The sequence below is a fragment of the Syngnathus typhle genome, linkage group LG18 (assembly GCF_033458585.1).
Source record: "Syngnathus typhle isolate RoL2023-S1 ecotype Sweden linkage group LG18, RoL_Styp_1.0, whole genome shotgun sequence".
Lineage (NCBI taxonomy): Eukaryota > Metazoa > Chordata > Actinopteri > Syngnathiformes > Syngnathidae > Syngnathus > Syngnathus typhle.
This window is the reverse complement of record NC_083755.1, coordinates 2,228,271-2,252,827: the sequence shown is the minus strand read 5'-3', so window position 1 is coordinate 2,252,827 and position 24,557 is coordinate 2,228,271. Positions and strand designations below refer to the sequence as shown.

Sequence of the window (24,557 nt, the reverse complement as noted above, 5' to 3'; positions counted from 1 at the left end):
TGAACCTCCTGAGGCCGTTTTTTTTGGTTTTGTTCCAAATTTAGAAAGATTTTGGCGCAATTGCTTTTTTTTATTTTCCCATTCATTCTCTATGGGGATTCAACATTTGCTCTAACTTCTACATTTTTTAACTGATTCAACCCGTTCCAACTTTCAACTGTTCATCTTTTGCCTACCTATTCCACAACTTCCCACTTACCAACAATTCCAAATTTAAAATTCAACCAAATTCTCCAAAATTTCGTTTTTCTACTCTAACTTCTACATTTTTCTACCGATTCAACCCATTCCAACTTTCAACTGTTCATCTTTTGCCTACCTATTCCACAACTTCCCACTTACCAAATATTCCAAACTTTCAATTTTGAAATTCACCACAAATTCTCCAAATATTCTACATTTCTCAAGTAATTCAACACGTTTCAACATCGTTCGGCAGCATTCCCCGAAAAAGTTATTCATACATTTCGCCTTCACACGCAATTTCTCCAGAAATTGCAAAATTCTAGTTGTGTGAAGGCGAAGGCCTTCACACATATGTTATTCTACACCATTCTCTATTATTATTATTATTATTATTCTCTACGTTTCTCCACACTTTTTTGACACGTTTCATCTTCCACATAATTCATCCGATTCACTCCATTCCACTTTTCACGTATTCCAAATATTCACGCGACGAGCGCTTGTATTTTGCTCGTTCCGAAAATTTTCCGATTCCGCAAAATTCCCAAAATTCCGACAAATTTTTCCCCATTCATTCTTAATGGCACATTCGACATTTCACATTTACGTCGTTCCAATTTGAAATTCACATCATTCAGCACATTCTAATCACATTCGGAAGGATTCTCGACATTCCCAAAATTCCCAAATTCGAAAATTTCACGTTTTCACGTTAAAAATTCCGACAAATTTTCACAAAATTTCGTTTTTCACCTCTAACTTCTACATTTTTCAACCGATTCAACTCGTTCCAACTTTCAACTGTTCATCTTTTGCCTACCTATTCCACAACGTCCCACTTACCAAAAACTTCACATCTTTTATTTTGAAATTCAACCAAAATTCTCTAAAATTTCGTTTTTCTACTCTAATTTCTACATTTTTCAACCGATTCAACCCATTCCAACTTTCAACTGTTCATTATTTTTCTACTGATTCCACAACTTCCCACTTACCAAAAGCTTCACATCTTTTATTTTGAAATTCACACCCAATTCCTTTTCCCTTCTCATTTCTACATTTTTCAACCGATTCAACCCATTCCAACTTTCAACTGTTCATCATTTTTCTACCTATTCCACAACTTCCCACTTACCAAAAACTTCACATCTTTTATTTTGAAATTCACACCCAATTCTCCAATATTTCCGTTTCTCCTTCTCATTTCTACATTTTTCAACCGATTCAACCCATTCCAACTTTCAACTGTTCATCATTTTTCTACCTATTCCACAACTTCCCACTTACCAAAAACTTCACATCTTTTATTTTGAAATTCACACCCAATTCCTTTTTCCCTTCTCATTTCTACATTTTTCAACAGATTCAACCCATTCCAAATTTATTCACTTAATTCACCTTATTCTTCCCACATTCACTCCCATTCACCCCCACTTCCACTATGCTTACACAATTCAACCCTTGACCCCCAATTCCAGTGTGGCGGCCATCTTGGATGACCCTGAAGTGCCACCAATGAACCCAGAATGAACCGGAAGTGGCCCAAATCAAACCGAAAGTGACCCCAAATAGACCGGAAGTGACCTCAGGTAAACCGGAAGTGACCCCAAATCAAACCGGAAGTGACCCCAAATGTACCGGAAGTGACCTTTTTAGACCGGAAATGACCCCTAATAAACCGGAAGTGACCTCAGACGAACCGGAAGTGACCCAAATTAAACCGGAAGTGACCCAAATAAACCGGAAGTGACCCCAAATAGACCGGAAGTGACCCCAAATAGACCGGAAGTGACCTCTGGTAAACCGGAAGTGACCCCAAATCAAACCGGAAGTGACCACAAATGAACCGGAAGTGACCTTTTTAGACCGGAAGTGACCCCAAATAAACCAGAAGTGACCTCAGCTAAACCGGAAGTGACCTGTTTTAAACCGGAAGTGACCCAAATAAACCGGAAGTGACCCAAATTAGACCGGAAATGACCCGAATCAAACCGGAAGTGACCTTATTTCAACACTAAGTGCCCCAAATAGCTACAATTGCTAACTTTTTCATTTTTTGTCCGATTTAACCCGTTTCAACATTTTTACCCCAAAAGTGAACCTCTTGAGGCCGTTTTTTGTTTTTTTTCCAAATTTAGAAAGATTTTGGCGCAATTGCTTTTTTTATTTTCCCATTCATTCTCTATGGGGATTCAACATTTGCTCTAACTTCTATATTTTTCAACTGATTCAACCCGTTCCAACTTTCAACTGTACATCTTTTGCCTACCTATTCCACAACTTCCCACTTACCAAAAATTCCAAATTCAACCAAATTCTCCAAAATTTCGTTTTTATACTCTAATTTCTACATTTTTTAACCGATTCAACCCATTCCAACTGATTCAACCCATTCCAACTTTCAACTGTACACTTTTTGCCTACCTATTCCACAACTTCCCACTTACCAAAAATTCCAAATTCAACCAAATTCTCCAAAATTTCGTTTTTATACTCTAATTTCTACATTTTTTAACCGATTCAACCCATTCCAACTTTCAACTGTTCATCTTTTGCCTACCTATTCCACAACTTCCCACTTACCAAATATTCCAAACTTTCGATTTTGAAATTCACCACAAATTCTCCAAATATTCTACATTTCTCAAGTAATTCAACACGTTTCAACATCGTTCGGCAGCATTCCCCGAAAAAGTTATTCATACATTTCGCCTTCACACGCAATTTCTCCAGAAATTGCAAAATTCTAGTTATTATTATTATTCTCTACGTTTCTCCGCACTTTTTCGACACGTTTCATCTTCCACATAATTCATCCGATTCACTCCATTCCACTTTTCACGTATTCCAAATATTCACGCGACGAGCGCTTGTATTTTTCTCGTTCCGAAAATTTTCCGATTCCGCAAAATTCCCAAAATTCCGACAAATTTTTCCCCATTCATTCTTAATGGCACATTCGACATTTCACATTTACGTCGTTCCAATTTGAAATTCACATCATTCAGCACATTCTAATCACATTCGGAAGGATTCTCGACATTCCCAAAATTCCCAAATTCGAAAATTTCACGTTTTCACGTTAAAAATTCCGACAAATTATCACAAAATTTCGTTTTTCACCTCTAACTTCTACATTTTTCAACCGATTCAACTCGTTCCAACTTTCAACTGTTCATCTTTTGCCTACCTATTCCACAACGTCCCACTTACCAAAAACTTCACATCTTTTATTTTGAAATTCAACCAAAATTCTCTAAAATTTCGTTTTTCTACTCTTATTTCTACATTTTTCAACCGATTCAACCCATTCCAACTTTCAACTGTTCATTATTTTTCTACTGATTCCACAACTTCCCACTTACCAAAAGCTTCACATCTTTTATTTTGAAATTCACACCCAATTCCTTTTCCCTTCTCATTTCTACATTTTTCAACCGATTCAACCCATTCCAACTTTCAACTGTTCATCATTTTTCTACCTATTCCACAACTTCCCACGTCCAAAAAACTTCACATCTTTTATTTTGAAATTCCCACCCAATTCCTTTTTCCCTTCTCATTTCTACATTTTTCAACCGATTCAACCCATTCCAACTTTCAACTGTTCATCATTTTTCTACCTATTCCACAACTTCCCACTTACCAAAAACTTCACATCTTTTATTTTGAAATTCACACCCAATTCCTTTTTCCCTTCTCATTTCTACATTTTTCAACCGATTCAACCCATTCCAAATTTATTCACTTAATTCACCTTATTCTTCCCACATTCACTCCCATTCACCCCCACTTCCACTATGCTTACACAATTCAACCCTTGACCCCCAATTCCAGTGTGGCGGCCATCTTGGATGACCCTGAAGTGCCACCAATGAACCCAGAATGAACCGGAAGTGGCCCAAATCAAACCGAAAGTGACCCCAAATACACCGGAAGTGACCTCAGGTAAACCGGAAGTGACCCCAAATCAAACCGGAAGTGACCCCAAATGTACCGGAAGTGACCTTTTTAGACTGGAAATGACCCCTAATAAACCGGAAGTGACCTCAGACGAACCGGAAGTGACCCAAATTAAACCGGAAGTGACCCAAATAAACCGAAAGTGACCCCAAATAGACCGGAAGTGACCTCTGCTAAACCGGAAGCGACCCCAAATCAAACCAGAAGTGACCCCAAATGAACCGGAAGTGACCTTTTTAGACCGGAAGTGACCCCAAATAAACCGGAAGTGACCTCAGCTAATCCGGAAGTGACCTGTATTAAACCGGAAGTGTCCCAAATAAACCGGAAGTGGCCCAAATTAGACCGGAAATGACCCGAATCAAGCCGGAAGTGACCTTATTTCAACACTAAGTTCCCCAAATAGCTACATTTGCGCTAACGTCTTCGTTTTTTGTCCGATTTAACCCGTTTCAACATTTTTACCCCAAAAGTGAACCTCCTGAGGCCGTTTTTTTTGCTTTTGTTCCAAATTTAGAAAGATTTTGGCGCAATTGCTTTTTTTTATTTTCCCATTCATTCTCTATGGGGATTCAACATTTGCTCTAACTTCTACATTTTTTAACTGATTCAACCCGTTCCAACTTTCAACTGTTCATCTTTTGCCTACCTTTTCCACAACTTCCCACTTACCAACAATTCCAAATTTAAAATTCAACCAAATTCTCCAAAATTTCGTTTTTCTACTCTAACTTCTACATTTTTCTACCGATTCAACCCATTCCAACTTTCAACTGTTCATCTTTTGCCTACCTATTCCACAACTTCCCACTTACCAAAAACTTCACATCTTTTATTTTGAAATTCAACCAAAATTCTCTAAAATTTCGTTTTTCTACTCTAATTTCTACATTTTTCAACCGATTCAACCCATTCCAACTTTCAACTGTTCATTATTTTTCTACTGATTCCACAACTTCCCACTTACCAAAAGCTTCACATCTTTTATTTTGAAATTCACACCCAATTCCTTTTCCCTTCTCATTTCTACATTTTTCAACCGATTCAACCCATTCCAACTTTCAACTGTTCATCATTTTTCTACCTATTCCACAACTTCCCACTTACCAAAAACTTCACATCTTTTATTTTGAAATTCACACCCAATTCTCCAATATTTCCGTTTCTCCTTCTCATTTCTACATTTTTCAACCGATTCAACCCATTCCAACTTTCAACTGTTCATCATTTTTCTACCTATTCCACAACTTCCCACGTCCCAAAAACTTCACATCTTTTATTTTGAAATTCCCACCCAATTCCTTTTTCCCTTCTCATTTCTACATTTTTCAACCGATTCAACCCATTCCAACTTTCAACTGTTCATCATTTTTCTACCTATTCCACAACTTCCCACTTACCAAAAACTTCACATCTTTTATTTTGAAATTCACACCCAATTCCTTTTTCCCTTCTCATTTCTACATTTTTCAACAGATTCAACCCATTCCAAATTTATTCACTTAATTCACCTTATTCTTCCCACATTCACTCCCATTCACCCCCACAATTCCAGTGTGGGGGCCATCTTGGATGACCCTGAAGTGCCACCAATGAACCCAGAATGAACCGGAAGTGGCCCAAATCAAACCGAAAGTGACCCCAAATAGACCGGAAGTGACCTCAGGTAAACCGGAAGTGACCCCAAATCAAACCGGGAGTGACCCCAAATGTACCGGAAGTGACCTTTTTAGACCGGAAATGACCCCTTATAAACCGGAAGTGACCTCAGACGAACCGGAAGTGACCCAAATTAAACCGGAAGTGACCCCAAATAGACCGGAAGTGACCTCAGGTAAACCGGAAGTGACCCCAAATCAAACCGGAAGTGACCCCAAATGTACCGGAAGTGACCTTTTTAGACCGGAAATGCCCCCTAATAAACCGGAAGTGACCTCAGACGAACCGGAAGTGATCCAAATTAAACCGGAAGTGACCCAAATAAACCGGAAGTGACCCCAAATAGACCGGAAGTGACCTCTGGTAAACCGGAAGTGACCCCAAATCAAACCGGAAGTGACCCCAAATGTACCGGAAGTGACCTTTTTAGACCGGAAATGACCCCTAATAAACCGGAAGTGACCTCAGACGAACCGGAAGTGACCCAAATTAAACCGGAAGTGACCCAAATAAACCGGAAGTGACCCCAAATAGACCGGAAGTGACCTCTGGTAAACCGGAAAAGACCCCAAATCAAACCGGAAGTGACCCCAAATGAACTGGAAGTGAGCTTTTTAGACCGGAAGTGACCCCAAATAAACCGGAAGTGACCTCAGCTAAACCGGAAGTGACCTGTTTTAAACCGGAAGTGACCCAAATAAACCGGAAGTGACCCAAATTAGACCGGAAATGACCCGAATCAAGCCGGAAGTGACCTTATTTCAACACTAAGTGCCCCAAATAGCTACATTTGCGCTAACGTCTTCGTTTTTTGTCCGATTTAACCCGTTTCAACATTTTTACCCCAAAAGTGAACCTCCTGAGGCCATTTTTTTTTGTTTTGTTCCAAATTTAGAAAGATTTAGCGCAATTGCCTTTTTTATTTTCCCATTCATTCTCTATGGGGATTCAACATTTGCTCTAACTTCTACATTTTGTTTTTTACTCTAATTTCTGCATTATTGCATTTCAAATTTCTAATGCATTTTTTGTGTATTGTGACAGCAAACGAGCAGGTGATCGAGCAAGCATCTGGTGAGCTGACGGATGTCTTCACAGAATTCTTTAACACTTCCCTGCAGCAGACCATCCTCCCGTCGTGTTTCAAAGCTGCCACCATCGTACCTGTGCCGAAGAAGCCTGCTCCGTCCTGCTTCAATGACTACCGCCCCGTGGCACTTACGCCCATCATCATGAAGTGCTTTGAGCGGCTTGTCATGGAGCACATCCGATCTGTTCTCCCCCCACCATTGACCCCTTCCAGTTTGCGTACCGAGCCCAACGGTCCTCTGAGGATGCCATCTGCTCTGCCCTCCACTCGGCCCTCACCCACCTGGAGAGAAGGGACTCGTATGTGAGATTGCTGTTTGTGGACTTCAGTTCTGCCTTCAACACCATTGTGCCACAACGCCTCATCAGCAAACTTGACACGCTGGGCCTCAGTACCTACCTCTGCAACTGGCTACTGGACTTCCTCTGTCAGAGGCCACAGGTAGTACGTGTTGGCAACAAAATCTCCGCCAGCATCACGCTGAGCACGGGGGCCCCCCAAGGCTGCGTGCTCAGTCCGCTGCTCTTCACCCTCCTGACGCATGACTGCACTGCAACCTACAGCGACAACCGTATAGTGAAGTTTGCTGACGTCACGACTCTGGTGGGTCTCATCACCAAGGGAGACGAGACTCAATACAGGCTGGAGGTTGACCTTCTGACCATGTGGTGCAGGGACAACAACCTCCTGCTGAACGTCGACAAGACCAAGGAGATTGTTGTGGACTTCCGGAAGGGTCACACCCAACACCTGCCGCTGACCATCGACGGTGCTGTGGTGGGGAGAGTGAGCAGCGCCAAGTTCCTGGGGGTGCACATCAGTGAGGATCTCTCCTGGTCCACCAACACCGCTTCACTGGCAAAGAAACCCCAGCGCCGCCTGTACTTCCTGCGGAAACTCAGGCGAGCGAGCGCTCCTCCGGCCATCATGACTACATTTTACCGCGGCACCATTGAGAGCGTCCCCTCCTTGAAGGACATTTACACCACCCATCTCACCCGCAAGGCGACCACGATTGTGAGTGATGTGAGTCACCCCGCTCACTGTTTGTTCGAGCTTCTGCCCTCTGGGAAGAGGTACAGAAGCCTGCGCTCCCGCACCACCAGACTCTCAAACAGCTTCATACTCCAGGCTGTTAGGATCCTGAACTCGCTTCCCCGTTCTGCGTAGCATCCTGTAGTTTTACTGTCTGTATGCACACTGGCTCTTATTTGTTGTGTTATCTGGTTATTTATTATTTATTATTACTCTTATTATTTATTGTTTGTGCCTTCTTGTTTTTTTATATTGCGTCGTTTACTTGTATGTCTATCGTGTACTATGTCTTGTCACCGTGGGATAGAGAAAACGTAATTTCGATCTCTTTGTGTGTCTCGGCATGTGAAGAAGTTGACAACAAAGCAGACTTTGATATGAGAGCATTGTGTTCGTATGGAGTGTGTTTGAAGTGAACAGCAGAGAAGAAAGCGCATGTAATGGCGGCCTCCGTATGATATCCGGATAAATAAAAAAAAATTGTATCCATGTATAATGCGCACCCCAGATTTTAGGACAATAAATTACTTACATTTTGCGCATTATACATGGAAAAATACGGTATGTTAGTTTGCGAGCAAGCTGTAAGACGCATTCAGATTTGTTCCAAGAAGCAAAAAGCGCTCCATTTGCATTCATCTCTGAATGCAGACAGTAAACATGCAGCGTATCCACAATGTCCTCATTCGAAGCACATGTGCGTGTACCGGTGATAGTGAATGTCTGATAATTCATTCTTGTTTTTGGTTGGTAGAGTTTGTGTGCAATAAATATTTAAAATTCCCAAACCAAAATATTTGTATTTAAAAATAACATTTTAAAATTTTTACATGTGATACAAATCTATGTTCAAGCACAGTAACTGATTTCTCTCGCTCTCTTTCTCTCACGCTCTATTCCTCTTTATGCAGTTGAATTGCTTTGATGAATTGCTGTCACAAAGATTCGAGGTTTTTATTGTGGGAGAGATTTGGCATACATTACAACGTCTGTTGTGGTGGTGCTTGACACATTGTCCAAACTGTTACTTCCCAATTTGAACACTAGGTGTCACCCAAGTGACATTAAAAACTGACGTGGTGCTGTCGCTTCGTTGGAAATGTAAACAATAAAAGAAAAAAGAAGTATGAAATCGATTATCGAAATTACTGCAAGAGTCAAACTTGTTTGTCAACATTATAATTTCATACATCAATCCTCACATTTTGAAACATTCAACGGCCATTGAATACCTGCCGAGCTAGACGGCAATTGACTGATTTTCTGAATCCAAACTCTACTTTTGATATTCAACCAGCAGCACATCGTCATTTTTGTGACTAGGTACGTGGCTCAAAACACGATAATTTAATAAGCTACTTACCCGAGGGATTTGAAATTTAGATTTTCCGATTGTCGTAAATGCATCACGAGAGCATGTACGCGTCACGAGGTGAACACATTCATTCCGGTCCTGCCGTGAATGGGTGCCGAAGGTAAGTAGCAACACGTCGTCCTCATAAGAATGCAACTGGCCAAATGTGTTTTTTTAATGGTCTAAATTTACTATAAACTATCATGTTTATGTCCATTCGGTGTTTGTCTGTCCGCGCGTGTAGGCAAATAGCCCCAAACGGTCCTTGCGTTTTCTTGCTACCGTTAGCACGCTAGCATCTGCTACTGTTAGCTCGTTATCGCGCGTGGCAACGACATATATTCAAACGTTGAGGTAATATAGTTAGTGCGTCTTCTAGCTTCGAGACGCTCTGACGTTGGCGGTGATTGAGATATAACAAAATCAGGACGATAGGTTGCATGTTTGAACAGTGTTAAGATTGTTTGAATGTCCATTTGTTGTATAAGTTGCCATGTGTTTGGTTTAAGTGGTTACGTTTATAAAGTCAATAAACCTACGGCCGCCATTTTAATTTCTTTACGGCAGAAATGCATGGCGTCTTTCTCCATGGAGTTCTTCAATAACAACGGGGAACGTCTAACAACCTGGTGGTTTTATTAGCGTCAAAGTAATTTCTGTTTAGAAAATTAGGTATTTGAGGCTAACTCAATTTCCCCACCCCTGGGGATCAATAAATATTCAATCAATCAATCAATCAATCAATCAACTCAGTCATGTATTCATATTTAATGAAAATGTTCAGTGGCTGTAAATTCATATGCATATGAACACACACAGTTTTTGAGTCATTACAAACGATTTCTTTTTACATGCACGTTTTTGGTTGACTGATTTTCTGAAAATACGAGACTCGGGGGATTCGGAAGTCTGTTTAATGTTCGATAAATGTATTTTTGTATGCCTCAATAAGGCATTGCAATCTGTATGAGTGGTTTGTATGTGATCTCACTGCACACATACATTCTCACCGTGAGAACCCTGAAGGCCGTGATTGAGTAGTTTGATAATATGTTTGAATTACACCATTTTTCATGAAAATTGGCTGATCATGAGAGGAGCATCTCTGGTTCTGACCATTTTGCGGATGTGTAAAAGGTGTGTTGTGGGTTCTGTGGAAGTTTGAACATTTTCTCCAAACATAAGAAGATTCACGTTTGTATGCTGTATTGTATCTTATTTTTGATTGGTAGAGTTTGTGTGCAAGAAATATTTTAAATTCTCAAACCAAAATATTTGTTTGTATTTAAAAATAATATATTTTTAAAATTTTTACATTTGATGGAAATGTATGTTCAAGTATAGTAACTGATTTCTCTCTCTCTCTCTCTCTTCCTCTCTATGCAGTTGAATTGCTTTGATCAGGTAAGGTGTGGATTATGATTATTTAATTTCACTAATGGCATCAGACAGATTTATAATTTTTGCAGCAACAAAATAATTCTTTCTTCATCCTCTTGATTTTTACTGGATTTTGAAAATACAAGACTAAAGGAGATTGGAAAGTAGGTTTTGGTGTTACATAGAAAGGAACCTGAAAAAATACTTTAACAAAGATTCGAGGGTTTTTTTTTGTGGGAGAGATTTGGCATACATTACAACGTTTGTTGTGGTGGTGCTTTACACATTGTCCAAACTGTTACTTCCCAATTTGAACACTAGGTGTCACCCAAGTGACGTTAAAAAACTGTTGCAGTGTAAACAATAAAAGAAATATAAAATCGATTATCCAAATAACTGCAAGAGTCAAACTTGTTTGTCAACATTATAATTTCATACATCAATCCCTCACATTTTGAAACATTTTACGGCCATTGAATACCTGCCGAGCTAGACTGCAATGCTTTTTTCATCGCCACTGCATGTCCTTCAAAAACAAGTGGTAGCTTGTTCAATTTTCAACGACTTTTATGGGGCAGTCTTTTTACTTCTGCTATCATTACAAAGCATATATAGATACGTTCTATTTTTTTTTCTTTGAGATGCTGATTTCTAACATTGTGACTCTTCAGTCGTGTTGTGTGCAAATAGCGACTAGTCCTCAAATTTATTTTTCATTGGTTCGGATGGGTTTGTATGGTGACAGGAGCATCCCCAGTTGTGACCACTGTGTGGATGTGTTTGAAGTGAATCATATTCAAATGTTTATGTTCTGATTTTGCTTAATTTTGGTTAAGTAGATTCTGTGCTAAAAATATTTAAAATATCAAAATGTCTATATTTTAAATAGTCCTGCAACATTTTGTACGTTTTTTGTACGCAGATGTATGTTCAAGTTCAATAACTGATTCTCTTTTTGTCTCTGTTTGCAGAGTTCATTCGCTTTGACCAAAGGTGAAGTGCGGATTATATCCAGCCAGCTAACCATGCTTCCACCCATTATGCAATAAAAGTTTCATAGTGATGATGTTTAACTGTAAAAAATGCTGTTTGTTCTTTGTTCAACATACAATTAGATGCAGAGATCCTGTCACCTGCGTTTATACATTTAATGTACAAATGCTATTGTTAGGAATATTACAATCTTTTAACATTTACTGCTGTGCCATTTATCATTAATTTTGTGGCCACCTAATAAACGCATGATTTTCTGCACAGAATTGCTAACCGAATTTCACATTTTATTATAAATTGTCATGCAAATTTAATTTAATTACTTATTTTTTTAATCATTTACTTAATTCAAAAACCATTTCTAGTATACGGCGGGTCAGCAGTGACAGTAAAAATAAGGTTGCAGTGCCACCATTTTTTAAAGCTGACGTGAATTACAAAAGAAGTAGAAAGATGGTACCGTTGTAACAACTATTTGAACACTGTGGTTGACTTTTATTAATGCTTTTATGCTTTTTGTACCCCTTCTCCCCAGGCTGCCGACTGAGTCCCCCCCCAACCCTCTTTATTGCTGCTCCACTTTTTGTCTCTGACTTCTTTCACTCACTGTCTATCTTGGATTGACAAGACGCATTGTGGTGGACGTTGACTGATCCCTGTGGGCTGGATCAGACATTGACGAATCAGACGTGGACTTTGATCCCTGTGTTGAGGATCAAACTTTTTTTTTTTGATCCTTGTGGTGTGGATCAGACGTTGACTTGATCCCTGGTATCTGGATCAGACCTTGACTTGATCCTTGCCTGGATCGGACCTTGACTTGATCCCTTGCGGTGCGGGATCTGATTGAAAAAAAAAACCTGCCTTGGGATTGGCATTGAAATATAACCCTGTTGTGGGCTGTGCATTCAAAATATAACCCGTTGTGGGCTGTGCATTGAAATATAACTTCTTGGACCTGGGCCTAACTGAAATATTACTACCTGTTGTGTGGAATCCAATTGAGAAAAGTGCAAGACACGAGCCATGCCACGCAAAAGCAAGAAGGCGCAAGCTGCCAAGGTAAGCTGGCAACAGCGTAAAAACAACACAGACTCTGGAAGTGCAGATAAACCAACAACTGCCAAACAATTGATGGCCACTGAACCTGGAAACTCTACGGAGGTAATGATGTCTACATCTCATGATCCTGTAACATGTGTTTTGGCATCCTACAGTCAAGATCATCCAAAGTATGCTGATTCCAGAAACAGTCAGTGTGCTGCAAACTCTGCTACATTTCTAGCTTTCCTGCAGGAGACAGACAATGTGACAAGTGCTCACCTGGACCTTGTTCTCGATCGAGGCAATGAGCTCTATGTGGCTACTGTGGCTGTGCTGAAAGCAGAAGGACGATACGAACATCCTCATTTGGCAACCGATGAAATTCCAGCCATTGTGAATGGCTTTCACAAACAACATGTGTTAATAAAGTATCAGTCAATGTATGGTCTTTTCAATTCCTCTATTGCTGATGTGGCATTTATGATGCTCTGTGACGGACTTCAGTGTCTGGTGTCAGAGGTGAAATATGCTGTTTTGGTTATGAATTCATTGTTTATTGCTGTTTTCCGAAACCAACAAGGACGATATGGCTATTTTGATCCACACGCCAGAGAACGTGATGGGCTCCCTCCGCCCTCCGGTGCACCACGTGGTACAGCTGTCATGATGCTATTTACATGTTTGAACGATCTGATAGATAAGCTCATACAGGTTTTCACTCTGGCTGGTGCCGCTCCCACTACTCAATATGAATTGATGCCGGTAAGTTTTCAACCTGTTGACAATGCAAGTGACCGTCAAATGGCGACTGATGCAGAATCTTCTCCAATGACAACACACAATGATGACGCTATGTTAAGCCAGTCTGCTGCTGAGATGACACACAACAGTAAGGTGGTATGTACACAACAACAAAAAACACGAGATGTGTTGAAAATTGCGAGATCCAAAAGGAGAACATTTGCAAGACGAACTCAAGCTTACAACATAATTGACAAAGCTATGGCGAGAGTCACAAAACAAGAAACAAGGCGAATAAACGCAAACCTGAAAAAGAAGGAACGTTACAGCCAAACTCCAGAGATTAGACAACGTAAAAAGTCTTACATATTGACTCGCTACCAGCAAGATCCTAATTTCCGTGTAAAACAGAAGTCGTTTGCAGTCGACAATAGCAAACATGACACAATTAAGATGAAACAGCGTTCTTACACCAAACAGAAATATAGTCATGATGTTGAGTATCGGACCAAAAAACGTTCCTATATCAATCAGAGATATGGTCATGACGAACAATTTCGGAACAAACAACGTTCCTATATCAATCAGAGATATGGTCATGACGAACAATTTCGGAACAAACAACGTTCCTATATCAATCAGAGATATGGTCATGACGACCAATTTCGGAACAAACAACGTTCCTATATCAATCAGAGATATAGTCATGACGATCAATTTCGGAACAAACAACGTTCCTATATCAAACAAAGATATGGTCATGATGATGAATTTAGGCGTAAACAACGTTCTTATATCAAAGACCGTTACGCACTTGATCCTGCATTCAGATCCAAGCAGAAGGAGAACTCAAGTTTGCTTTGGAAAGCCAAACATGATTCATCAATGAAGGCAAATGCTCATCGCACTGCAATGAAAGTACTACAAAAATACAGAGTCATTAACAGATTATGTAAAGAGAGAAACAATTGCGCAATCATGAAAGCTGTTGCGCTATTCAAAGTTCAGGTAAAAAATGGACCGACTTTTGTTTGCACAGTTTGCCACAGAGCATTATTTCCCAATCAAGTACGCCAGCTGACCAAATATAAGAAAAACAAGGACGTTGTTGCAAGTTGTCTCACACGAAGGTTTGTTCATATTTGTAATCGTGAATGTAACACATGCTGCAAAGTACCGGATGAGAGAAAAATGGAGTGGATATGTCACACCTGCCATGCACATCTCAAAGATGGTAAAATGCCAGCACTTGCTGTAACTAACCATCTCCAACTTGCAGACATTCCCACTGAACTGTGTGATCTAAATATTCTGGAAAGACATCTCGTTTCAAAATGCATTTCATTTGCCAAAATCGTCCCTCTGCCAAAGGGTCAACAATGAGCCATCCGTGGGAATGTTGTGTGTGTACCATCAGAAGTGGAAGAAACGGTCAATGTCTTGCCCAGACTAAGAAGTAGGTCTCAGGTGTTGAGAGTGAAACTGAAAAGACGACTTTGTTACAAAGGACATCAGATATTTCAAACTGTCACTTGGTCCAAGTTAATGAGTGCCCTGATAAAACTGAAACAAATTCATCCGCAGTACAGAAACATCACCATTCGCGACGATGCTGACCTTTGTGACCCGACGCTCACTGATGATGACAGCGGCTCTGATGAAGACGAAATGAACGAGAGTGACTACAATGAGGAAGACCTCGAGGCAATCCACGCATTTGAGAGGGATGCTCTCTGTGAATTGAACAGTGACTCACAGAACGATGCACGTGGTAATGTGCAGCAACAACAGTGTGCTGAAAATGTGGAAGAAGGTGATGCACCAAATGGTGGGGTTATCCTGGAGTCATGTCTCCAACCAAATGATGTGTCAGAGGAAATTATGAGTTTTACTCAAGGCATTTACTGTGTGGCTCCTGCAGAAAGAAATAACCCCGTAAGCTTTTTCAGGACTCCCAAACTTGAGGCCATGGCATTTCCAGTGCAATTTCCAACTGGACAAAACACCCTCGATGAAGAGAGACAAATAAAAGTCACACCAAGCAAATATTTCAAAACACGTCTGTGTTGTGTGGATGAACGTTTTGCTCGTGATACAAACTACTTGTTCTTTGCTCAGTTTGTGACTGAAATTTACCTGGCAACATCAAGCATGAGAATCCAGCTACGCAAAGGTAAACCTTTTACCAGGGATGGTCGGAGGATAAACAATGCTATGCTGCAGGACAAACGTGAAGTTGAAAAACTGGTGCGCAGCAAGGATGCAGTCCGTTTCATGACGCCCCTGAGAGGCACGCCAGCCTATTGGGAAAGAACCACCAAAGATCTTTTTGCAATGATCCGACAGCTGGGTACACCCACATTCTTTTGCACATTTTCTGCTGCCGAAATGCGTTGGGAAGAGGTTATCACTGCCATTAAAGCGCAACAAGGTGAGGTGGTGAATTTTGCTGAACTTGACTGGGCCACGAAGTGTGAAATTCTGCGCAGCAATCCTGTGACGACAATGCGCATGTTTGACAAACGTGTGGAAGCTCTGTTCAGAGATTTGATCCTCTCTCCGGCACGACCGATTGGTGAAGTCGTCGACTACTTTTACCGATTGGAGTTTCAGCACAGAGGAAGTCCTCACATTCATTGCCTCATATGGGTTAAAGATGCCCCTGTATTTGAGGAAGCCTCAGAAGGAGCCATCTGCGATTTTGTGTCCCGCTACATCTCGGCTCAGCTGCCGGACCCAGAAAAGGAACCCGAGTTGTATAAAAAAGTCACAGAAGTTCAGATGCACAGCAAAGGTCACACCAAAACGTGCGTCAAACACCAAGGTGCAAACTGCCGATTTGGTTTTCCCAGACCACCGTGCGAAACCACAATGATCATCACACCTGTAGCCTGTGAAAATCAAGATCAACACAAGGAGAAGCAGGTGGTGGCAAATGACAAGCTTGTTCGTGTGCAGCGTTTGCTGAATGAACCCGAAACCTCATCCCTGACTTTGCCGCAGCTTTTGGCTAAATGCGAGCTCACTGACGCCGAGTACGTGGAATGTTTGTACATGACCGCCTCAAAGAGTTCTGTTGTGCTCAAGCGAGATCCAAAAGACTGCTGGGTGAACAACTACAACCGCCATTTGCTTCTTGCCTGGGATGCCAACTTGGACATCCAGTACATTCTGAATGCCTTTTCGTGCATCTCGTACATCTGCAGCTACATCAGCAAAGCTGAACACGGTCTGAGTCAATACCTGAAGTCTGTTATTGAAAACTCACGCGATGAAAATGTCAATGAGAGCGATGAAATGAAACAAATCATGCAAGCGTACTCAAAGAAAAGAGAAGTGAGTGCTCAGGAGTGTGTCGCACGCGCGTGCGGCTTGCATATGAAACAGTCTTCTCGCAGTGTGGTATTTGTACAAACGAGTGACAATCCGCTGAAAATGAGTTATCCTCTCTCGCTCCTTGAGGGCAAAACGCAGGAGTCTCATGAAGTGTGGATGACTGGCCTGCCAGACAAATATAAAAGCAGACCCCAAACGAAGGACTTTGAAGTGATGTGCTTGGCCGATTTTGCATCAACATGCAGAATTGTTTATGGAAAACAGGTAAAAGGCAAAAATGTTTTGCCTCTGCTGAACGACATGGGCTTTGTCCAGAAAAGAAAAGAAAAAGCTGCGGTCATCAAATACTGCAAATTCTCTGAACAAAAGAATCCAGAGGAATATTACTGCTCCTTGCTCAAGCTGTACCTGCCTCATCGTGCTAATTGCCAGTTAAAATCTGAACGCTGTCCCTCATATCAGTTGTTTCATGATCATGCCTGTGTACAGTTACCATATAACGACTCTGTGGAGCGTGTGTGCGAAATTGTCAACAGGAACAGAGAAAGGTATGAGAAGCACAGTAAAGACATTGACGATGCCATCCAAGAGGTGGAGGAGAGCGGGCTCGTCATAAACGAATGGTGCCACCTGGCTCCTGAGAGCGAGTTGCAAAGACTCGAATGCATTGAGGAAAACAACGCAAGAGATGAACCAAATGACAACGTGGAGGACAATGTCCCGGACTATAACGTAAGGTCAGAAACGTCTGAAATTTCCATTGCGACAGAAGCTGCTGCCATCGATCCCGCAGTGTTACGTGACATGTATCGGAACCTGAACCAAAAGCAAGCGTCTGTTTTCTACAAGGTCAGAGATTGGTGCATAAAACGTGTGTGTAGCTCAAAGCCCATCGAGCAGTTCTTCTACCACATCAACGGTGGCGCCGGGACCGGCAAATCGCATCTCATTAAGTGTATCTACACCGAGGCTACCAAAATACTGCAAAGACTACCACGACTGGCTGAGGAGGCCGACATTTCCAAACAGACGGTCGTTCTCGCAGCCTTCACTGGCACGGCGGCATTCAACATTTCTGGGACAACTTTGCATTGTCTGCTCAAACTGCCGAGAAGTCTCAAACCCCCGTACCACGGCCTGGGCAATAAACTGGACGAAGTCAGAGCCGAGCTGTCGATCGCCCAAATACTCATCATCGACGAGATTTCCATGGTGTCCAAAGACCTCTTTGCCTACGTGAATGCCAGGTTGATACAAATCAAAGGCATCAATTTACCTTTTGGTGGCATGTCTGTTCTTGCTGTTGGAGATTTCTTTCAGCTCCCTCCCGTGAGACAGTCCAAACCGCTATGCGTGTACGATCCCACTCGGCTGGACCACTGGCGTGACAACTTCAAAAAGATCACGCTCACCGCCATCATGAGGCAGAAAGACGATGTTGCCTTTGCCGAACTGCTGAACCGACTCCGGGTGAAAGAAAAGTCTGATGAACTTTCGGAACTGGACAGAGCTCTTCTTGCTACGAGGTACACTTCTCCAGAAATGTGTCCAAGTCATATTCTGCATGTTTTTGCCACCAATAAACAGGTAGATGGCCATAACTCTGCGATGCTGGATCTGCTTCATAAGGACATTGTACAAATTGATGCAGATGACTACAAGAAGGACAAACAAACTGGCAGAATGGCGAGGCAAACTTTCCCTGTGCAAGGCGCTAAGAGCGAGCTCCCGGACTCGATCAGAGTTGCCCTCGGTGCTCGTGTAATGCTCACGCGTAATTTTGATGTTCAAGCAGGTCTGTGCAACGGGACGTTTGGAAAAATTGTGGAATTGGTCAACTATCCGAATGAAGCCCGCGTAAAGAAAGTTGGGTTGGAACTTGATCATGTGAGTAACACAGCGCGTGCCGCTAACCGTGTGTACATTGACAGACAGGAGGAGAAGCTGAAAAAGCCTGGAGTGACGCGCCGACAGTTTCCCATCAAGCTTGCTTTTGCCTGCACGATCCACAAGGTACAAGGCATGACAACATCAGAGGCTGCTGTTTCGCTGAAAGGCGTTTTCGAACACGGCATGGGGTACGTAGCTCTGAGTAGAGTGACCTCGCTCAGCGGTCTGCATATTCTGCATATGGACGAGAGAAGACTTCATGCAAATCCAGAAATCACTGCTGCTCTTGCTGAGATGGCAGAGGATTCTTTGGAGAGCGTCATGCCACTCCTTCACGTGATGCCGTCGGTAGATCGAGCAAATCACCTGGTTGTCGTCCATCATAACACCGAAGGGCTGTCTTGTCATGTGCAGGACATCAGGTGCCACCACGAGCTGCACTTTGCTGATGTTTTGTGCTTCACAGAGACACACCTTCAAGGATCTGTGGCTGATGGACGTGCCTGCTTGGAAGGCTTCACAATGTTTCACAGGAACCGAAGAGATTCTTACACAAACTGTCCTGACTTGGCAACAAAACTTGGTGGCGGCGTAGGTATTTGTGTCAAAAGTCACATTGCAGCCCAGGAAAAGAAATACATACAGGGTGTGACCGACATTGAATTTGTTGTGGTGAAACTTGAAGCTCCCCTCAATGTGTTGATTGCTGCCGTTTACAGGCCTCCAGGCAACAGTCTGCGCACTTTTCTGCCAAGCTTGGGAAATCTCTTGCGGTACCTTGAAGTAATGGACCATCATCAGATCTTGGTATGTGGAGATTTTAATGAAGATATGCTATCTGCCTCATTCAAGCCCATTCTCGATTTTTTTCGCTCAACAGGTTACACGCAACTCATAACCACTGCTACCACTGACAAAAACACATTGCTTGACTTAATTTTTGTCTCTCGACCTCAGTGTGCTCTTCATTCAGGTGTCTTGCAAACGTACTACAGCTATCACAATCCTGTTTTCTGTGTTTTGGCCACTGAAAGGTAAGTCACAGCTAAATCATGTGGTTCAGCATTTGCAAAAAGGATGGAAATCAGAACGTGAACGTTGTCGTAAGTGTATAATATTAGTGGTGGGATGTGGTGGGTGATTTGTTGCCTTTAGGTGAGATGGGATCTGGGGCGAAAGTTGCTCAAAATGACAAATGAAAGAAACCTGCTGGAATAGTGGTTGGGGGTCGGTGAGGAATCACGTTGAGTTAAGGGAAGGCAGAGGCTTATTAAAATTTCAAAAAGCCTTCCCTTAACTCAACTTTTTAATTTTTAAAAAGCCTTCCCTTAACTCAACTTTTTATTTTTAAAAAGCCTTCCCTTAACTTAACGTTTTAATTTTTAAAAATGTTACTTTTATTTTTTTTAAATTTTAACTTTTAAAACTTTTACCTTTTTACATTTTTAAATTAACTTATGGTTGAGAGGAGACTTTTTAACTTTTTAAACCTTTATTTTACAATCAAATTTTAACCTTTTAAACCTTTATTTTACAATCAAATTTTAACCTTTTAAAACTTTATTTTACAATCAAATTTTAAAATTTTAAAACTTTATTTTACAATCAAATTTTAACCTTTTAAACCTTTATTTTACAATCAAATTTTAAAGATGAGTTAAGGGAAGGCCTTTTACATTTTAATTTTTTAATTGTTTTGAACTTTTATTTTCAATTTTTGAATGTCATAATCACCAGGCGAGAACAGAAAACAGATGAGGTAAGTTGCTCGTCATGAAACATGTTTTTTCCTTTCTTTCTAAAGAGAGTAAATGCTGCTATTTCACTCCTTTGTATTTTAACAGTTTTTATCTGGCGAAAGCAGTTCATCCCAGAATGGAGGCCAGAGGTAGGCATGACATATCACCTTATTGTAATGTAATTATAAAATTGTAACATGTTGTAATTTATAGTTAAGCTTGTGTAAGCCCTCTGTACAATCATACATTTTCAATCAACTTTGCTGGATTGTCCTTTTTTCTCCACAAAGACCTTGAGCATGCAAAAACATTCATCATGGACGAATGACTCCCAAGCAGACTCAAGGCACGCCACCCCTACAACATGGCAGCACAAGAGATGCTCAATTCCATCCCTGAAGACATCTCCAGAGATGCCTGGCTGGCAGCAGCTTGGAAGCAGGAGTGGGAGGCAGCTGGCCCCTCCCTCATGCACAGTTATGTCTGGGAACCAGGAGACGGCGCCATAGGAGGAGACGAACTACCTCGCCAGCAGTGGACCACACTGAACCGCTTAAGAACTGGTGTTGGGCGCTTCAACATGTCTAGTGGGGTCTGGCGGACAGTGCGGCATGCGAGTGCGGAGCCCTCGAGCAGACAGCCGACCACACCATCAACACCTACACCAACATATAGACCACCCTCAGAGGCCGGCCTCTTCGACCTGGGACCAGAGATGCTGGCGTGGCTCCACGACACCAAGTTGGAGCGCTGACGTTACACGAGAGAGAGAGAGAGAGAGAGAGAGAGAGAGAGAGAGAGAGAGAGCGAGAGAGAGAGAGAGAGAGCGAGAGAGAGAGAGAGAGAGAGAGAGAGAGAGAGAGAGAGAGAGAGAGAGAGAGAGAGAGAGAGAGAGAGAGAGACTCCCAAACCAGGGTGGCAAGAAGCAGGACTTCTCATTCCTCTGTAAGTAGCCAATTATTATTGACTACACAAGTTGTACATATGCTTGATTTATGACTGTATTGTAATGTGATTTTTCAAAATGAATTAATTATGATGTTATATTATAGCACAGGGAGAGCCAAGACTTTCCAAAAGACCTGTACAACGGAGGCCAGCATCATGAAACACAAACTCCCAAACCAGCATGGTAACATGAAACACAAACTCCCAAACCAGCATGGTAACACACAGGACTTCTTCTGATTCTTCTGTGAGTAACCATCAAGGAATATTTTCATGAAGCATTTCGCTCCTTTTCCTCAACACATCTTTCATGTTTTTTTTTTAGTATGTTCTTGGGTCTTGCCTGTGGTTCTACACGCATCCAGAAATGCAGACAAAGAACAGCTTGGCCTTTAACAGTCGGAAGCCTCTGATTTTACTCTACTAAGCCTCAGATACAGTCTGTTTTCTGTTCTCATTCAGTCATTCATTCATTTATTCATTTATTTATTTATTTATTTATTTATTTATTTATTTATTTATTTATTTATTTATTTATTTATTTATTTATTTATTTTTTTATTATATTTTTTGCCTCAAATTATGTTTGCATTATCTTTTGTATAACAGCGTCTTCAATCATGTTGCACTTAAACTCTTAAAAAATAACACTGAAATTAACATAACATCCATCCATCCATTCATTCTCTGAACCGCTTAGTCCCCACGCGGGCCGCGGGTGTGCTGGATCATATCCCAGCCGTGATCGGGCAGTAGGTGGGGGACGCCCTGAACCGGTTGCCAGCCAATCGCAGGGCACACAGCGATTATTATCTATTGAATCAGTAAAATACTTGATATGTTTTTATTTGTTATGTCTTCAGCGTTTTTGAAAGTTATTTATATTATTTATTGCATTACTTCTTTGACTCAATTAAAAAACCTGTATTTTGTCCCAAAAGGCACTATTTTTTCCCTTCTCTTGTGTGTGATTTATTATATTTTGTTTCCAATATTTAAACAGCTCAGTGACCTAGTGGTAGAGTGTCCGTCCTGAGACTGGAAGGTTGTGGGTTCAAACCCTGGCCGGGTCATACCAAAGACTATAAAAATGGGACCCATTGCCTCCCTGCTTGGCACTCAGCATTAAGGGTTGGAATTGTCTCCCCTCTCCCCCAGGGGATGGATTAAAATCACACGGGGATGGGTTAAATGCAGAGGACAAATTTCACCACACCCAGATGTGTGTGTGACCATCATTGGGACTTTAACTTTAACTTTTTTAACATGAATTTGAACACTTTCGAGTCAAGCCCAATTTATTCATACTTTTTCAGAGTTTCCGAAAGTTATTTATATTATTTCATGTATTACTTCTTTGATTCAATTAAAAAAAAAAAAAACGAATTCCTCCCAAAATCAGGAGTTTCCGGGTTAACGTAATAAATCGGTGAGCGATTGGCTAAGGCAGCGCCCAATTACGTGAGCGGTTGTCTAAGCCAGCGCCCAATTATGTGAGCGGTTGGCTAAGGCAGCGTTATGGTAGCCAATCAGAGCCGGTGCTCTGTAAACTATTGCGGTTCGGTGTTATTGTGGAAATTATTACTCGCCACTTTAAACTTTGTGAAAATTATTAAGTATTCCAATATCCTCACATTTCATTTACTAGACATTTGCGTGTACATACATTTTCTAAATTTTAGAAAAGTCGCGTACACGCAGATTTGCGCTGCTAGATAAGAGTCAACATTCAGCATCTTACAAAATACACAAATCAGACATCTATTCGTTTAAGAATACTAATTCATTATGTTCATATGCCCATGTATTTCACCACTTAGTAATTGCCAATTTATATTTGGTGAACGACAATTGGCTGCAGAGAATGACGTTCCTGACGGGTCGCAGCCAGACGGTGAGAGTGGGCCGTCATACATCCACACCTCTCAGTCTCGGTACCGGCTCCCCACAGGGCTGCGTACTGAGCCCACTGCTTTACACGCTCTACACACATGCATGCACCCCCGCCCATCGCAGCAACATCATTGTGAAATTTGCGGACGACACAACCGTGGTGGGACTCATCTCAAAGGGGGCTGAGTCTGCCTACAGGGACGAAGTGGTCCGGCTATCGGAGTGGTGCGGAGAGAACAATCTGCTCCTAAACACTTTTTTTTTTAATTATTCTATTTATTTTTTTATCTCATGCGCGGATCGGTTGGCACTTTTTAAATTTCGTTGTACAGGTGACAATGACAAATAAAGATCTATTGTATTCTATTCTATTCTAGAACCGCGATCATGGTCGAAAATATGTTTTGACCATGACTGACAGCTCTCAATTGTATAATCACAATTCACATGATGTGTTTAGCAGTTATTATTTTTCTTTCTTCCGTGTGTAATTAATATCTTATTAATGTTGAATGGGGGCGGGGTTGTGCTACGTTCATAGAAATCTGAATTCACAAGGACTGTGATCGTAGTATATCATGAACAAAATCTTAAAGTGCTGAAACATGTTCACTCAATCGTTTAGTCACATTTCAGACGAATTTACAGGGATATGTGTGTCTGACACTCTTTTTATCGATTGCATATCCAAATGTTGCATATCCAAATGTTGCATTTCTGTTTAGCCTAGCTGCACTTAAATTTCCCACTACCCGCAAAGATATTGGGGCGCACACAAGTTCGCATCAGACTTTCCCAGACGTCGAAAGAGGTAAGTAGCTCGCTCAACCCAGTCCGAAATTTGATTTTCCCAAAACATTTATAAACACTTTGTAGTCTAGTGTTGTACTGTAGACCATTGTGTTACTCTGTAAATTAGTATTTACTACTTTAAACTGGGTGAAAATTAAGTAACATCCTCACTTTTCCGCGTGTTCAGACAGGCCTTTTAAAATGTTTCTTAAAAGGCCTGTACACGCGAATTTGAGTAAGAGGTCTTCAGGTCCGTTTCTTAATGTTTAATAACAATTGTACCGATTTGGTTGAAGAAGAGCTGATATTCAAGAAAAAAAACGAAATAAACCTCGCGCACGACGGCAAGTGTAAAACTATTAAATTAGTCCTATGACCTTAAAAATGTATATTATAATATATATTTTACCTATGTCCTCAAAAAAATTGATCCATTAGTAAGCATCTCTTGAACAATATATTTCTTCAAATGGTTTAGTTTTTGAGACAGACGGTGAATGTACATCTTGTCTTG

At 41.2% G+C, this 24,557-nt stretch overlaps 1 protein-coding gene and 1 long non-coding RNA gene across 4 annotated transcripts; both read left to right on the top strand.

Moving 5' to 3' along the window:
• Positions 1-9,318: 9,318 nt before the first annotated feature.
• LOC133142908 (uncharacterized) lies at positions 9,319-20,027 on the top strand. 3 transcript variants are annotated; one of them, XM_061264541.1, is made up of 5 exons: positions 9,319-9,408; positions 10,674-10,691; positions 11,639-11,660; positions 12,196-12,824; positions 12,946-20,027. In XM_061264541.1, the coding sequence occupies exon 5, from the start codon at positions 14,991-14,993 to the stop codon at positions 19,707-19,709; it is 4,719 nt and encodes a 1,572-aa protein (XP_061120525.1). In that variant the 5' UTR covers positions 9,319-9,408; positions 10,674-10,691; positions 11,639-11,660; positions 12,196-12,824; positions 12,946-14,990; the 3' UTR covers positions 19,710-20,027. The 3 variants fall into 3 exon arrangements, with proteins under 3 accessions (XP_061120525.1, XP_061120526.1, XP_061120524.1); XM_061264542.1 differs by having other exon boundaries at positions 12,196-14,901; positions 15,030-20,027; XM_061264540.1 differs by having other exon boundaries at positions 12,196-20,027.
• A 550-nt stretch (positions 20,028-20,577) lies between these two features.
• Positions 20,578-21,826, top strand: LOC133142999 (uncharacterized). Its single transcript, XR_009710337.1, has 3 exons — positions 20,578-21,355; positions 21,463-21,605; positions 21,684-21,826. It is a non-coding gene; the product is annotated as an uncharacterized LOC133142999 (long non-coding RNA).
• Positions 21,827-24,557: the final 2,731 nt, after the last annotated feature.

What these genes read in the sequence shown, in the direction of transcription:
- LOC133142908 (XM_061264541.1), top strand. Translation starts at nt 14,991, where the DNA reads ATGAGTGCCCTGATAAAACTGAAACAAATTCATCCGCAGTACAGAAAC.